Source organism: Macaca mulatta, chromosome 10, assembly GCF_049350105.2.
Source record: "Macaca mulatta isolate MMU2019108-1 chromosome 10, T2T-MMU8v2.0, whole genome shotgun sequence".
In the NCBI taxonomy this organism is placed as follows: domain Eukaryota; kingdom Metazoa; phylum Chordata; class Mammalia; order Primates; family Cercopithecidae; genus Macaca; species Macaca mulatta.
In genome coordinates, this window is record NC_133415.1 from 26,727,986 (window position 1) to 26,743,240 (window position 15,255).

General features: G+C 43.3%; 1 protein-coding gene across 1 annotated transcript in view; it reads left to right on the plus strand.

Annotated features, from left to right (window-relative positions):
* The window catches only part of LOC713581 (uncharacterized), a 29,607-nt gene extending 15,314 nt beyond the window's left edge, over positions 1–14,293 (plus strand). The window contains exons 5-12 of the mRNA XM_077949048.1: positions 264–285; positions 3,281–3,375; positions 5,140–5,161; positions 8,109–8,197; positions 10,576–10,597; positions 13,260–13,369; positions 13,827–13,848; positions 14,151–14,293. Of these exons, the coding sequence (XP_077805174.1) occupies positions 264–285; positions 3,281–3,375; positions 5,140–5,161; positions 8,109–8,197; positions 10,576–10,597; positions 13,260–13,369; positions 13,827–13,848; positions 14,151–14,293 (525 nt within the window). The remainder of the gene's footprint in view (positions 1–263; positions 286–3,280; positions 3,376–5,139; positions 5,162–8,108; positions 8,198–10,575; positions 10,598–13,259; positions 13,370–13,826; positions 13,849–14,150) is intronic.
* Positions 14,294–15,255: the final 962 nt, after the last annotated feature.

Consider the following 15,255-nt stretch of genomic DNA (forward strand, 5'->3'; position numbering starts at 1 on the left):
ATTTTCCTCCACACCAGTTTTTCTCCTTGGATTAGACCTTGTGCATTTACCAATCTAAATCAACCTCAAACATAAATTATGTGGGAAAAGCTCTTGTCTTTTCCACATGTATCCTCTCAGCTAGAATGTTTTGTCTTTGACTTTGACTCGACAACTGTTTCACAACTAGTTTTCTGAAGTCATCAAGAGACTAACAGATCTGTGTAAAGGGGTGCAGCAGAATTGATCTGATCCTTATAGCATCTTCTTTTGTCTCGTTGCAGATTTTACCATCACGTGTCCAAGGTACGTAACTTGAACTAACTTTCTGAGAAACAAATTTGCTGGCTTTAATATGTAGAAACCTTAATCTGGGTTCCTGTTTAAAAAATTGGGGGTCTGGTGACAGCAAATGATTTTGCAAGTGTATAGTTATGAGCAGAGGGCTGTGGAAATGTGTGTGAACCCAGAGGACCAACCAGGAGATTTTGTGTGAGCCAGTGTGTCTTCACCTGGAGTAGGAGAAGTGAGTGCACCTCTCACTGACTTATCCTGATGTTGGTGGTTCTAAAGAGTGGATTCTGGGCCTGGCGCAGTGGCTCACGCCTGTAATCCCAGCACTTTGGGAGGCCGAGGTGGGCGGATCACGAGGTCAGGAGATCGAGACCATCCTGGCTAACATGGTGAAACCCCATCTCTACTAAATATACAAAAATTAGCCAGGCGTGGTGGCAGGTGCCTGTAGTCCCAGCCACTTGGGAGGCTGAGGCAGGAGAATGGCGTGAACTTGGGAGGCAGAGCTTGCAGTGAGCTGAGATCGCGCCACTGCACTCCAGGCTGGGTGACAGAGTGAGACTTCATCTCAAAAAAAAAAAAAAAAAAAAAAAAAAAAAAAGAGTGGATTCTGGAGAATCTCAGCAGGGAAGAGGATGCCTTTCCACGTAGGCAACAAGACTTCAGATGGGATCTAATAAAACAGCATTTCCAGCAACCTTCAGGTTATACCTGCTGCTTCGGAGGCTGAGGGAGGGTTTAGAAAGAGAAAAAGAAAAAGTAAATATAAGCTGAGTTTGTTATTTTCAGAGTTTAATGTCATCATGGTGAGAAGTACTATGTTTATGGGCTTTTGAGTATCCTGTGTTTTCAGTCACTTCTTTTTTATTATTTAAAGATGATCTTCCTGAGAACACCTGCTCTTTTCTGCCTCTGCCACTGCAAAATGTCAGAACCTTTGGTTTGGGATGCAGTTCTGTCACAGGCAGTTACTTAATCCTGGAGACAATTCTTCTGCGGTGTGCCCAGATGCATAAGAGAAATGGATCCTCACCTTATGAACTGTTAGGTTTCATGGCAGCACGTTCATTTGTCTGTCCTTGCTGTTTACCTCTGGTATCAAGACATCTCCCTGGGCAGGGAGGACAGAATGAAAATTCACTCTGGGCTCACTGCAAAAGCTCCAGTGTCTTGGAAATGGAGGGAGAAGCATAACCTCGAGCACACTGTCAGCATTCCATTTCTTCATTTGAGTAAGAATATGCAGTTTTACCATCATTTGTAGAAGAGGCTTTCCTTTCCCCGTTGTGTATTCTTGGCATCTTTGTTGAAGATCAGCTGACTCTGTGTGTGTGCATTTAATTCTGGGCTCTCGATTCTATATCTATGGTACTTATGGGTGCCCCCACGCTAGAAGCATGCTGTCTGAATTTCTCTGTTTTTTCCTTTTCTGTAGATTTCAATCTCATGAATGTGTGTCCTCTAACAGTATTCTTTTTCAACGTTACCATGGTTATTTGAGGCACATAAAAATTCATTAAAGTCTTAGGATTATCTTTTCCATTTCTGCACAGATGGCTGTTACCAGTTTCATAGCAGTTGTTGTTAGTCTGTAGATGATTTGTGTAGTATTGTGGTTAGTCATGTTTAGTCTTCCTATCCATGAATATGGGATGCCTTTCAACTTCTTTGTATCTTCTTTACTTTCTAGAATCTTTATGTTGACAGCTAATAAGTTAGATTTAGCATGACTAATATAAGTTTGTGATTTTTTTCTTTTTTGAGATGGAATCTCACTCTGTCACCATACTGCGGGTGCAGTGATGTGCTGCCTGCTCACAGCCACCTCCCTCTCCCAGGTTCAAGTGATTCTCCTACCTTACCCTCCAAGTAGCTGAGACTAATGGCATGTGGCACCGTGCCCAGCTTTTTTTTTTTTTTTTTTTTTTTTTTTTTTTTTTTTTTAGCAGAGGTGTTGTTTTATCATATTGGCCAGGATGGTCTCCATCTCTTGACCTCATGATCTTCCCACCTCGGCCTCCCAAGGTGCTGCAATAACAGGCATGAGCCACCGTACCTGGCCAAATTTGTGATTTGTTATACCAATATTTTGTATGTCTGAATGAATAGGCATCAAATAAAAAAAATTTATGTAAGCTTGTTAACCAAAAATCACCCCGTACTCATGGACATTTTTTCATGAATGTGTTCATTTCTGTTGGCATACATTTCCTCATTTCAGTAATTAATGTATTTTTGAACCTGGAAACTTATCCTCATGGCAGAAAGTGTTCAGTCACATCTCTCAGCTTCACTGGTGTAGGTAGAGCAGGGTCTGTGAACTAGGCCTGTTTGAATAAAGCCTGACCTTTAGGGACTCTCCTCAGGGAGAGTGACACAGAGCTGCTGAAGCCCCTGATCACAGGGGCCCAATAGGTTTTGTTCACACACCCTGGTTCCAGAAGACTTACAAAGAGGAAATCATGACTATTTTTAATTGTAGCATTTTAATATTTATTTTTAAAAAATGGTCTTTATGAAAAAGAATGTGATTAATAGAATAATTTGGGTAAAACTGAATCCATTTTATCAATAAAATAGGCTTTTAATTAAGTAATAAATGCTTTAAAACAGATGTTCAATATAATACCATCATAAGTGGATCCTACTGTACTGGCATGGTCTTGAATATGTTAAGAAAATACTGTTTGTTTAGAAGAGTTTCAAAACATTTGAGAGGGAAGAAGGCACTCTTCCATTGACCATTAGTGTGCATTTTAGTTGCATTTTGGCTTGACTTTTTGTATTTCTGCATGATGCCTCTAGTACAAGGCCAAGGCCTCCATGTCTCGTGTCTTTGCTGCTCCCCTCCTCTGCCATCCCTCTTCCACTCAGCAGAATAGCCCAGCATCAACTCAGGCCATGCTTGTTAATCAACCACCTGCATACACCACATCCAGCAAAGCTCTCTGAGTGACTCACAGTCACAAACACCCAGGGCACTGATCTTTCCTCTGTGTTCTTCTAGCTTCTCCTGAGGACAACCCGAGTTTAGTAAGCCTACCACGAAGTGAAGATGGTGATTGTGATGATGATGATGATGAGGATGATGATGATACCCAGGTAAGATCACCTTTCTTTGTCTTTTAAGGAAATGTTGGTTTTCTGATGTGAGAAACAAACTCACCAGTCCAAACCCAAAGAATAGACTCAGGGAGCTGAAAAATAGAAGTGAGATTTCTTTCTTCTTTTCTTTCTTTCTTTTTCTTTCTCTCTCTCTCTCTCTTGTCTCTCTCTCTCTCTTTTTTTTCTTTTTCTTTTTAAGATAGAATCTCGCTCAGTTAGCCAGGCTGGAGTGCAGTGGTGCAATGTCGGCTGAGTGCAAACTTCTGGCCTCAATAAATTCTTATGCCTCAACCTTCTGAGTAGCTGGGATTACAGATATGTGTCCCCATGCCAGCTAATTTTTGCATTCTTAGTAGAGACGGTGTTTCACCATGTTAGCCAGGCTGGTCTCAAACTCCTAGCCTTAGGTAATCAGCCCACCTTAGCCTCCAGAAGTGCTGGGATTATAGGCATGAGCCTCCATGGCTGGCCAAAAGTGAGACCTTTAGTGACAGTGTTGCCAGATCCGGTGTCTGATGGGCAGACACACCCAGCACAGTTTCAATAAGCAATTTATCCCCTAGTGTGCAGGTCCCTCCCCTGGTTCCTCATAGGCTGAGTACTATGGAGTCACAATCTTCCCGGGTGTTGCCTATTGATTGTTGTGGAGGGGCTTGAGACATTTTTCTAGGGTTGTCTTACTGCATTTTTTTGCAGCCCACAATGCATTACCATCCTAGTCAGCTCAGGGTTCTTCAAGTATTTGACTTATGACCTAAGTAGCTGGGCAGGCTGATAAGAACAGACAAAGTGAGCAATTTGTAGGCTAGTGAAGTTTTATCTTAGACTAATCTTCTTTGGTTGAAGCGAGGGCAACTGAGTAGGGAGGAGGTGGGCCCTGAACATGCAGGCATTGCCTCTCCAAACAGGAGCCTAGTATATCCTATTTCTTCTGTACTTTGCTGAACTAAACAGGTTCAAGGTACTTTGTCTTAAAAATGGACCACTGTGGCCAGGCACGGTGGCTCACGCCTAAAATCCCAGCACTTTGGGAGGCCGAGGCGGGCAGATCATGAGGTCAGGAGATCGAGACCATCCTGGCTAACATGGTGAAACCCCATCTCTACTAAAACTACAAAAATTAGCTGGGCGAGGTGGCGGGCGCCTGTAGTCCCAGCTACTAGGTAGGCTGAGGCAGGAGAATGGCGAGAACCCAGGACGCGGAGCTTGCAGTGAGCCGAGATCATGCCACTGCACTGCAGCCTGGGTGACAGGGCAAGACTCCGTCTCCAAAAAAAAAAAAAAAAAAAAAAAAAAAGACCACTGTATACATTATTTCCTTCACGATTTCCTTCATTCTCAATTAATTTTGATATAAAAATATGACAAGGCACATTATGTACAACATACACAATTCTCTTTGTGAGGGTGGAGGTCAGTGGGAGTTTCTTTTCATCTAATACATGACACACTATGATGTTTTTGAAGGACAGCATCCATCATCAGCTGTAATGCAGAAGCATTTTCCTCCACACCAGTTTTTCTCCTTGGATTAGACCTTGTGCATTTACCAATCTAAATCAATCAAACATAAGTTCTGTGGGAAAAGCTCTTGTCTTTTCCACAGGTGTCCTCTCTGCTAGAATGTTTGGTCTTTGACCCTTGATTCAACCACTGTTTCACAACTAGTTTTCTGAAGTCATCAAGAGACTAACAGGTCTGTGTAAGGGGTGCAGCAGAATTGATCTGATCCTCATAGCCTCTTCTTTTTTCTCGTTGCAGATTTTACCATCACGTGTCCAAGGTACGTAACTTGAACTAACTCACTTTCTGAGAAACAAGTTTGCTGGCTTTAATATATACAAACCTTAATCTGGGTTCCTGTTAAAAAATATTGGGGGTCTGGTGAGAGCAAATGATTTTGCAAGTGTATAGCTACGAGCAGAGGGGCTGTAGAAATGTGTGTGAACCCAGAGCACCAACCAGGAGATTTTGTGTGAGCCAGTGTGTCTTCACCTGGAGTAAGAGAAGTGAGTGCACCTCTCACTGACTTATCCTGATGTTGGTGGTTCTAAAGAGTGGATTCTGGAGAATCTCAGCAGGGAAGAGGATGCCTTTCCAGGTAGGTAACAAGACTTTCAGGTGGGATCTAATAAAACAGCGTTTCCAGGAACCTTCATGTTATACCTGCTGCTTGGGAGGCTGAGGGTTTAGAAAGAGAAAAAGTAAATATACGCCGAGTTTGTTCTTTTCAGAGTTTAATGTCATCATGGTGAGAAGTACTATGTTTATGGGCTTTTGAGTATCCTGTGTTTTCAATCACCTCTTGCTTTATTATTTAAAGATGATTTTTCTGAGAACACCTGCTCTTTTCTGCCTGTGCCACTGCAAAATGTCAGAGCCTTTGGTTTGGGATGCAGTTCTGTCACAGGCAGTTACTTAATCCTGGAGACAGAATTGTTCTGCGGTGTGCCCAGATGCATAAGAGAAATGGATCCTCACCTTATGAACTGTTGGGTTTCATGGCAGCACATTCATTTGTCTGTCCTTGCTGTCTACCTCTGGTATCAAGACATCTCTCTGGGCAGGGAGGACAGAATGAAAATTCACTCTGGGCTCATTGCAAAAGCTTCAGTATCTTGGAAATGGAGAGAGAAGCACAACCTTGAGCACACTGTCAGCATTCCATTTCTTCATTTGAATGAGAATATGCAGTTTTACCATCATTTGTGGAAGAGGCTTTCCTTTCCCCATTGTGTATTCTTGGCACCTTTCTTGAAGATCAGCTGACTCTGTATGTGTGCATTTAATTCTGGGCTCTCTATACCTGTGATACTTATGGGTGCCCCCACGCTAGAAGCATGCTGTCTCAGTTTCTATTTTTTTATTGTAGATTTCAATCTCATGAATGTGCATCCTGCAACACTATTCTTTTTCAATGTTACCATGGTTATTTGAGGCACATAAAAATTCATTAAAGTCTTAGGAATGTCTTCCATTGCTGCACACATGGCTATTACCAGTTTGACAGCAGTTATTTTTAATCTGTAGATCATTTGTGTAGTATTGTGTTAGTCATGTTTAGTCTTCATATCCATGAATACGGGATGCCTTTCAACTTATTTGTACCCTCTTTACTTTCTGGAATCTTTATGTTGACAGCTAATAAGTTAGATTTAACATGACTAATATAAATTTGTGGTTTTTTCTTTTTGAGATGGAGTTTCACTCTGTCACCATACTGGGGTGCAGTGATGGGCTCCCGCTCACAGCAACCTCCCCATCCCAGGTTCAAGTGATTCTCCTGCCTTAGCCTTCCAAGTAGCTGAGAGTACAGGCCTGTGCCACCATGCCCAGCTAATTTTTTAATTTTTATTTTTAGTAGAAACGTGGTTTTACCATGGTGGCCCTGGTGGTCCCAATCTCTTGACCTCGTGATCTTCCTACCTCGGCCTCCCATGTGCTGGAATAACAGGCATGAGCCACCGTGCCTGGCCAAATTTGTGATTTGTTATACAAATATTTTGTATGTCTGAATGAATAGGCATCAAATAAAAAAAAATTTGTGTAAGCTGGTTAACCAAAAAATCACCCCTGTACTCACGGACACTTTTTCAAGAATGTGTTCATTTCTATTGGTATACATTTCCTCATTTCAGTAATTAATGTATGTTTAAACCTGGAAACTTATCCTCATGGCAGAAAAGTGTTCAGAGTCATGTCTCTCAGCTTCATTGTAGGTAGAACAGGGTCTGTGAGCTTGGCCCATTTGAATGAAGCCTGATACTTCAGGCATCTCCTCAGGGAGAGTGACACAGAGCTGCTGAAGCCCCTGATTACAGGAGCCAGTAGGCTTTTCGCACACACCGTGGTTCCAGAAGAAGACTTACAAAGAGGAAATCATGACTATTGTTTTGTTTTATTTATTTCTTCGAGACGGAGTCTCACTCTGTCGCCCAGGCTGGAGTGCAGTGGTGCGATCTCGGCTCACTGCAAGCTCTGCCTCCCAGGTTCAAGCCATTCTCCTGCCTTAGCCTCGCAAGTAGTTGGGACTATAAGTGCCCGCCACCATGCCCAGCTAATTTTTTGTATTTTCAGTAGAGATGGGGTTTCACCATGTTAGCCAGGATAGTCTCGATCTCCTGACTTCGTGATCCGCCTGCCTTGGCCCCCGAAAGTGCTGGGATTACAGGCGTGAGCCACCGCACCTGGCCAATCATGACTATTTTTAATTGTAGCATTTTAAAATTTAACTTTCATCTTTATGAAAAGAATGTGTGACTAATAGAATAATTTGGGTACAATTGAATCCATTTTACCAATAAAGTAAGCTTTTAATTAAGTAATAAATCCTTTAAAAGAGATGCTAAATGTAGTAGCAGCATAATTGGATCCTAGTGTACTGATATGGTCTTGAATATGTTAAAAAAATGTTGTTTGTTAGAAGAGTTTCAAGACATTTCAGAAGGAGGAAGGCACTCTTCCATTAACCCTTAGTGTGTGTTTTTGTTCCATTTTGGGTTGACTGTTTTGTGTTGCTGCATGATGCCTCTAGTACAAGGCCAACACCTCCATGTCTCATGTCTTTGCTGCTCCCCTCCTCTGCCATCCCTCTTCCACTCAGGGGAATAGCCCAGCATCAACGCAGTCCAAGCTTGTTAACCAGCTCCATACACCACATCCAGCAAAGCTCGGAGTGACTCACAGTCACAAACAACCAGGGCACTGATCTTTTCTCTGTGTCCTTCCAGGTTCTTCTGAGTACAACCTGAGTTTAGTGAGCCCACCACCAAGTGAAGATTATGATTGTGATGATAATGAGGATGATGATGATGTCCAGGTAAGACCACCTTTCTTTGTCTTCTAAGAAAATGTTGGTTTTCTGATGTGAGAAACAAACTCACCAGTCCAAACCCAAAGAACAGACTCATGGAGCTGAAAAACAGCAAAGTAAGATTTTTTTTTTTTTTTTTTTTTTTTTTTTTTTTTTTTTTTGAGACGGAGTCTCGCTCTGTCACCCGAGCTGGAGTGCAGTGGCCGGATCTCAGCTCACTGCAAGCTCCGCCTCCCGGGTTTACGCCATTCTCCTGCTTCAGCCTCCCGAGTAGCTGGGACTACAGGCACCCGCCACCTCGCCCGGCTAGTTTTTTGTATTTTTTAGTAGAGACGGGGTTTCACCGTGTTAGCCAGGATGGTCTCGATCTCCTGACCTTGTGATCCGCCCGTCTCGGCCTCCCAAAGTGCTGGGATTACAGGCTTGAGCCACCGCGCCCGGCCGAGATTTTCTTTCCTTTTTTTTTTTTTTTTTTTTTGAGACAGAGTCTCGCTCAGCTGGCCAGGCTGGAGTGCAGTGGTGCAATCTCAACTCAGTGCAACCTCCATCTCCTGGTTTCAATCAATTCTCCTGTCTCAGCCTCCTGAGTAGCTGGAATCAAAACATGTGTCCCCATGTCTCCATGCCCAGCTCATTTTTGTATTCTTAGTAGAGACGGGGTTTCACCATGTTGGCCAGGCTGGTCTCGAACTCCTGACCTCAGGTAATCTACCCCCCTCGGCCTCCTGAAGTGCTGGGATTACAAGCATGAGCCGCCGCGCCTGGCCAAAAGTGAGACTTTTAATGACAGTGTTGCAAGATCCGGTGCATTGCGCCTGGCCAAAAGTAAGACTTTTTTTTTTTTTTTTTTTGAGACGGAGTCTCACTCTGTCGCCCGGGCTGGAGTGCAGTGGCCGGATCTCAGCTCACTGCAAGCTCCGCCTCCGGGGTTTACGCCATTCTCCTGCCTCAGCCTCCCGAGTAGCTGGGACTACAGGCGCCCGCCATCTCGCCTGGCTAGTTTTTTGTATTTTTTAGTAGAGACGGGGTTTCACTGTGTTCGCCAGGATGGTCTCGATCTCCTGACCTCGTGATCCGCCCGTCTCGGCCTCCCAAAGTGCTGGGATTACAGGCTTGAGCCACCGCGCCCGGCCAAAAGTAAGACTTTTAATGACAGTGTTGCAAGATTCGGTGTCTGAGGAGCAGACACCCCCAGGAGAGTTTCAACGAGCAATTTATCCCCTAGTGTGCAGGTCCCTCCACTGGTTCCTCATAGGCTGAGTACTGTGGGGTTACAGTTTTCCTGGGTATGGCCTACTGATTGTTGTTGGGGGATTTAGGTGTTTTTCCAGGATTCTCTTACTGCATTTTTTTGCAGCCCACAATGCATTATCATCCTAGTCAGCTCAGGGGCTCTTCAAGTAGCTGGGTAGGGTGATAAGAAAAGACAAAGTAAGGTACTTTGCAGGCTAGTAAATTTTTTTTTTTTTTTTTTTTTTGAGACGGAGTCTCGCTCTGTCGCCCAGGCTGGAGTGCAGTGGCGCGATCTCGGCTCACTGCAAGCTCCGCCTCCCGGGTTCACGCCATTCTCCTGCCTCAGCCTCCCGAGTAGCTGGGACTACAGGCGCCCACAACCGCGCCCGGCTAATTTTTTTTTTTTTGTATTTTTAGTAGAGACGGGGTTTCACCGTGGTCTCGATCTCCTGACCTTGTGATCCGCCTGCCTCGGCCTCCCAAAGTGCTGGGATTACAGGCGTGAGCCACCGCGCCCGGCCGTAAATTTTCATCTTAGACTAATTTTCTTTGATTCAAGTGACGGCAACTAAGTGGGGAGGAGGAGGGGCCCAACAAGCAGGCATTGCCCATCCAAGAAGGAACCTAGTATTTCTTCTGTCCTTTGCTGACCTAAACTGGTTCAAGGCACTTTGTCTTAAAAATGGGCCAGTGTAAACATTATTTTTTTCACCTTATTTCTTTTCTTCTCAATTAATTTTGATATAGAAATATGACAAGGCACATTATGTACAACATACACAACTCTCTTTGTGAGGATGGATGTCAGTGGGAGTTTCTTTTCATCTAATACATGACACACTAGGATGTTTTTGAAGGACCGCATCCATCATCAACTGATGCAGAGGCAGTTTCCTCCACACCAGTTTTTCTCGTTGGATTAGGCCCTGTGCATTTAGCAATCTACATCAACCTCAAAGATAAATTCTGTGGGAAAAGCTCTTGTCTTTTCCACACGTGTCCTTTATGCTAGAATGTTTGGTCTTTGACCTTTGATTCAACCACTGTTTCACAACTAGTTTTCTGAAGTCATCAAGAGACTAACAGGTCTGTGTAAGGGGTGCAGCAGAATTGATCTGATCCTCATAGCATCTTCTTTTTTCTCATTGCAGATTTTACCATCACGTGTCCAGGGTACGTACCTTCAACTAAGTCACTTTCTGAGAAACAAATTTGCTGGCTTTAATATGTAGAAACCTTAATCTGGGTTCCTGTTAAAAAATATTGGGGGTCTGGTGAGAGCAAATGATTTTGCAAGTGGATAACTATGAGCAGAGGGGCTGTAGAAATGTGTGTGAACCCAGAGGACCAACAGGAGATTTTGTGTGAGCCAGTGTGTCTTCGCCTGGAGTAGGAGAAGTGAGTGCACCTCTCACTGACTTATCGTGATGTTAGTGGGTCTAAAGAGTGGATTCTGGAGAATCTCAGCAGGGAAGAGGATGCCTTTCCAGGTAGTCAACAAGACTTCAGGTGGGATCTAATAAAACAGCATTTCCAGCAACCTTCATGTTATACCTGCTGCTTAGGAGGCTGAGGGAGAGTGCAGAAAGAGAAAAAGTAAATATAAGCTGAATTTGTTATTTTCAGAGTTCAATGTCATCAGGGTGAGAAGTACTACGTTTTTGAGTATCCTGTGATTTCGATCACATCTTATTATTTAAAGGTGATTTTTCTGAGAACACCTGCTCTTTTCTGCCTCTGCCACTGCAATATGTCAGAGCCTTTGGTTTGGAACACAGTTCTGTCACAGGCAGTTACTTAATCCTGGAGACAGAATTGTTCTGCGGTGTGCCCAGATGCATAGGAGAAATGGATCCTCACCTTATGAACTGTTAGCTTTCATGGCAGCACATTCATTTGTCTGTCCTTGCTGTTTACTTCTGGTATCAAGACATCTCCCTGGGAGCAGAGGACAGAATGAAAACTCACTCTGGGCTCACTATAAAAGCTCCAGTGTCTTGGAAATGGAGGGAGAAGCACAACCTTGAGCACACTGTCAGCATTCCATTTCTTCATTTGAATGAGAATATGCAGTTTTACCATCATTTGTGGAAGAGGCTTTCCTTTCCCCATTGTGTATTCTTGGTACCTTTGTTGAGGATCAGCTGACTCTATGTATGCATTTAATTCTGGGCTCTCTATTCTATATCTGTGATACTTATGGGTGCCCCCAAGCTAGGAGCACACGATCTGAATTTATCTTTTTTTTTTTTTTTTGTAGATTTCACTCTCATGAATGTGCATCCTCTAACACTATTCTTTTTCAGTTACCATGGTTATTTGAGGCATATATAAATTATTTAAAGTCTTAGGATTATCTTTTCCATTTCTGCACAGATGGCTGTTACCAGTTTCATAGCAGTTGTTGTGAGTCCGTAGATCATTTGTGTAGTATTGTGTGTTAGTCAGGTTTAGTCTTCCTATCCATGAATACGGGATGCCTTTCAACTGCTTTGCACCTTCTTTACTTTCTAGAATCTTTATGTTGACAGCTCATAAAGTAGATTTAACATGACTAATAAAAATTTGTGATTTTTAAATATTTTTTGGGCGGAGTCTTGCTCTGTCATTAGACAGGGTGCAGTAACGTGATCTCTACTCACCACAACCTCCGCCTTGTAGGTTCATCTGATTCTCCTGCCTTAGCCTTCCTAGTAGCTGGGACTACAGGCATGTGCCATCAACCCCAGCTAATTTTTTTATTTTTAGTAGAGACATGGATTTACCATGTTGGCTGGAATGATCTCAATCTCTTGACCCCGTGATCTGCCTACTTCGGCCTCCCAAAGTGCTGGAATGACAGGCATGAGCCACCGCACCGGGCCAAATTTGTGATTTTTTATACCACTATTTTGTATATATATATTTTATATATATATATATATATATATATATATATATATATATATATATATATATTTTGTAAGCTAGTTATCCAAAAAAATCACCCCTGTATGCATGGACATTTTTTCCTCAATTCATCCATTTCTATTGGTATACATTTCCTCATTTCAGTAAACAATGTATATTTGAACCTGGAAACTTATCCTCATGGCAGAAAGTATTGAGAGTCATGACTCTCAGCTTCACTGGTGTAGGTAGAGCAGGCTGTGTGAGGTTGGCCTGCTTGAATGAAGCCTGATCTTTAGGGACTCTCCTCAGGGAGAGTGACACAGAGCTGCTGAAGCCCTGGATCACAGGGGCCCAATAGGTTTTGTGCACACACCCTGGTTCCAGAATAAGACTTACAAAGAGGAAATCATGACTAGTTTTAATTGTAGCATATTAATATTTAATTTTTAAAATTATTTCATGAAAAAGAGTGTGTGCTTAATAGAAAAGAGTAATTTGGGTGAAATTGAGTCCATTTCATTAATACAATAGGCTTTTAATCAAGTAACAATTTTTTTAAACAGATGCTAAATGTAGTACCAGCGTAACTGGATCCTAGTGTCTTGAATATGTTAAGAAAATGCTGTTTGTTTTGAAGAGTTTCAAAACATTTGAGAGAGAGGAAGGCACTCTTCCATTGACCCTTAGTGTGCATTTTGGTTTCATTTTGGGTTGACTCTTCTCTGTTGCTGCCTGATGCCTCTAGTGCAAGGCGAAGATCTCCATGTCTCATGTCTTTCCTGCTCCCCTTCTCTGCCCTGTTCCACTCAGGGGACTAGTCCAGCATCAACTCAGTCCATGCTTGTTAATGAACCACCTCCATACACCACATCTGGCAAAGCTCCCTGAGTGACTCACAGTCACCAACCACCAATGAACTGATCTTTCCTCTGTGTCCTTCCAGCTTGGCCTGAGGACCGCCTGTTTTTAAGATGCTCACCACGATACAAAGATGAAGATGATGATGATGACGCTGATTGTGATGATGACTGTGATGATGATGATGATGTCCATGTAAGATCCCCTTTTTTGGTCTTCTACAGCAATGTTGCTTTCCTGATTCCTTCACTTCTCAGTTAATTTTGATATGAAAATCTGGCAATGCACATTATGTACAATGTACCCTATTCTCTTTGTGGAGCTGGAATTCAGTAGGAGTGTCTTCCCACCTTATATGTGGTACACTAGAGTGCTTTTAAATGACAGCATCCACTATCAACTGGAATGCTGAGGCATTTTCCACACCAGTTTTCCTCCTTGGATTAAGCATTGTGCATTTGTATATAAAATTAAAGGTAAATTCTGTGGTTTTTCTATAGCCATCCTCTGTGCTAGTCTTTGGGGACTTTGACCTATGGCTCAATCACTGTACCACCTTCTGGTTTTTTATCGTTGTCCAGAGAATAACAGATCTGTGTGACGTGCACAGCAGAATCTGATTCTCATAATGTTTTCTTTTATACAATTGCAGATAACAGCTTGGAAAGAAAACGGTATGTACCATGAAGTAACTCACTTCCTGAGGGAAAAACTTGCTAGCTTCAGTGTATAGAAACCTGATTCTGGGTTCCTGCTGGGAAACAGGATTGGGGTTCTCGTGAAAGTGATTCTGCCAGTATAGAACTCTGGCCCAAGAAGCTGTAGGAAGGTTTGCCAACCCAGAAGAAAGATGAGGGGATCATGTAAGAAGCAGCGGGGGGTGGGAGAATAGCCCATCATTCAGCTTCAGCTAAAGTAGGAGGAGCGGGCGAGTCACTCTCTCTAATGACTTATCCTGGTGTTTTTCTTTCTAAAGACTTGACGCTGGAGAGTATAAGTGACGAGGAGACTTATCCAGGTAGGGAACTACATGCCAGGAAAAACCCAATGGGAAAAGGTTCCCAGGAGCCTCAGGTTATCCCTGCTGATTGTGAGGAGGGGCTGAAGGAGGGGGTATAAAATCAGAAGGAAAATGGAAATATGTGTGAGGTCTGGCTTGTTGTTCTCAGAGTTTCTTGGCATCATGGTAAGAACTGTCTCTATGGGCTATGGGGGTGCCGCGTTCATGAGAGATTCTCTTTGCAGTCCACCTGCTCTTTTCTGCCTGTGTAACATCAGATCCTTTGGTTTGGATTAGTCAGCACTCCTAGGGATTGTGCACAAGGGGTGTAGGCTTAAGCACTTGGTGTCATCTGTGATGAAGGGAATCTGGGGGACACAGCTCTCTCAAAGGCATTTCCTGGAACCTAGAGAAACAGTTCTTCTGCTGTGTGCCAAGGGGAAATCGAGAATCACCCTGTGAACTTTCAGGACTTGTTAGTGCACATTCATGTTTCTGTCCTCACTGTGCACTCCTGGTTTAAAGGGATCTCCCGGGGTGGATGGCGGAGTGAATATTCACTCTGGGCTCACTGGTAAAACTCCAGTCTCCTTTGAAGGGAGGAGGAATGTTTGACCTTGAGCACATTTCCAGCCTCCATTTCCCAACCTAATCACAGATTTTGAGATGAGGTTTCTTTCTCCCCAGTTCTCTAATTTTTGGGGAAGCCAAGAGTTCCTTTCCACAAAAGTTAGTATCACACTATTTCCTGTCTTCAAAATTTTGGCTTTGGTTTTGGCTTTTAAGGTGATATTCATCACTTAAGTTCTAGACTTTTTTTTTTTTTTTTTTTTTTTTGGGCCGGAGTCTTGCTCTGTCGGCCAGGCTGGAGTGCAGTGGCGCGATCTCAGCTCATTGCAAACTCTGCCTCCCAGGATCACACCATTCTCCTGCCTCAGCCTCCCGAGCAGTTGGGACTACAGGCATCCACCAACATGCCTGGCTAATTTTTTGTATTTTTGGTAGAGACAGCGTTTCACCATGTTGGCCAGGCTGGTCATGAACTCCTGACCTCAGGCAATCTGCCCGCCTCAGCCTCCCA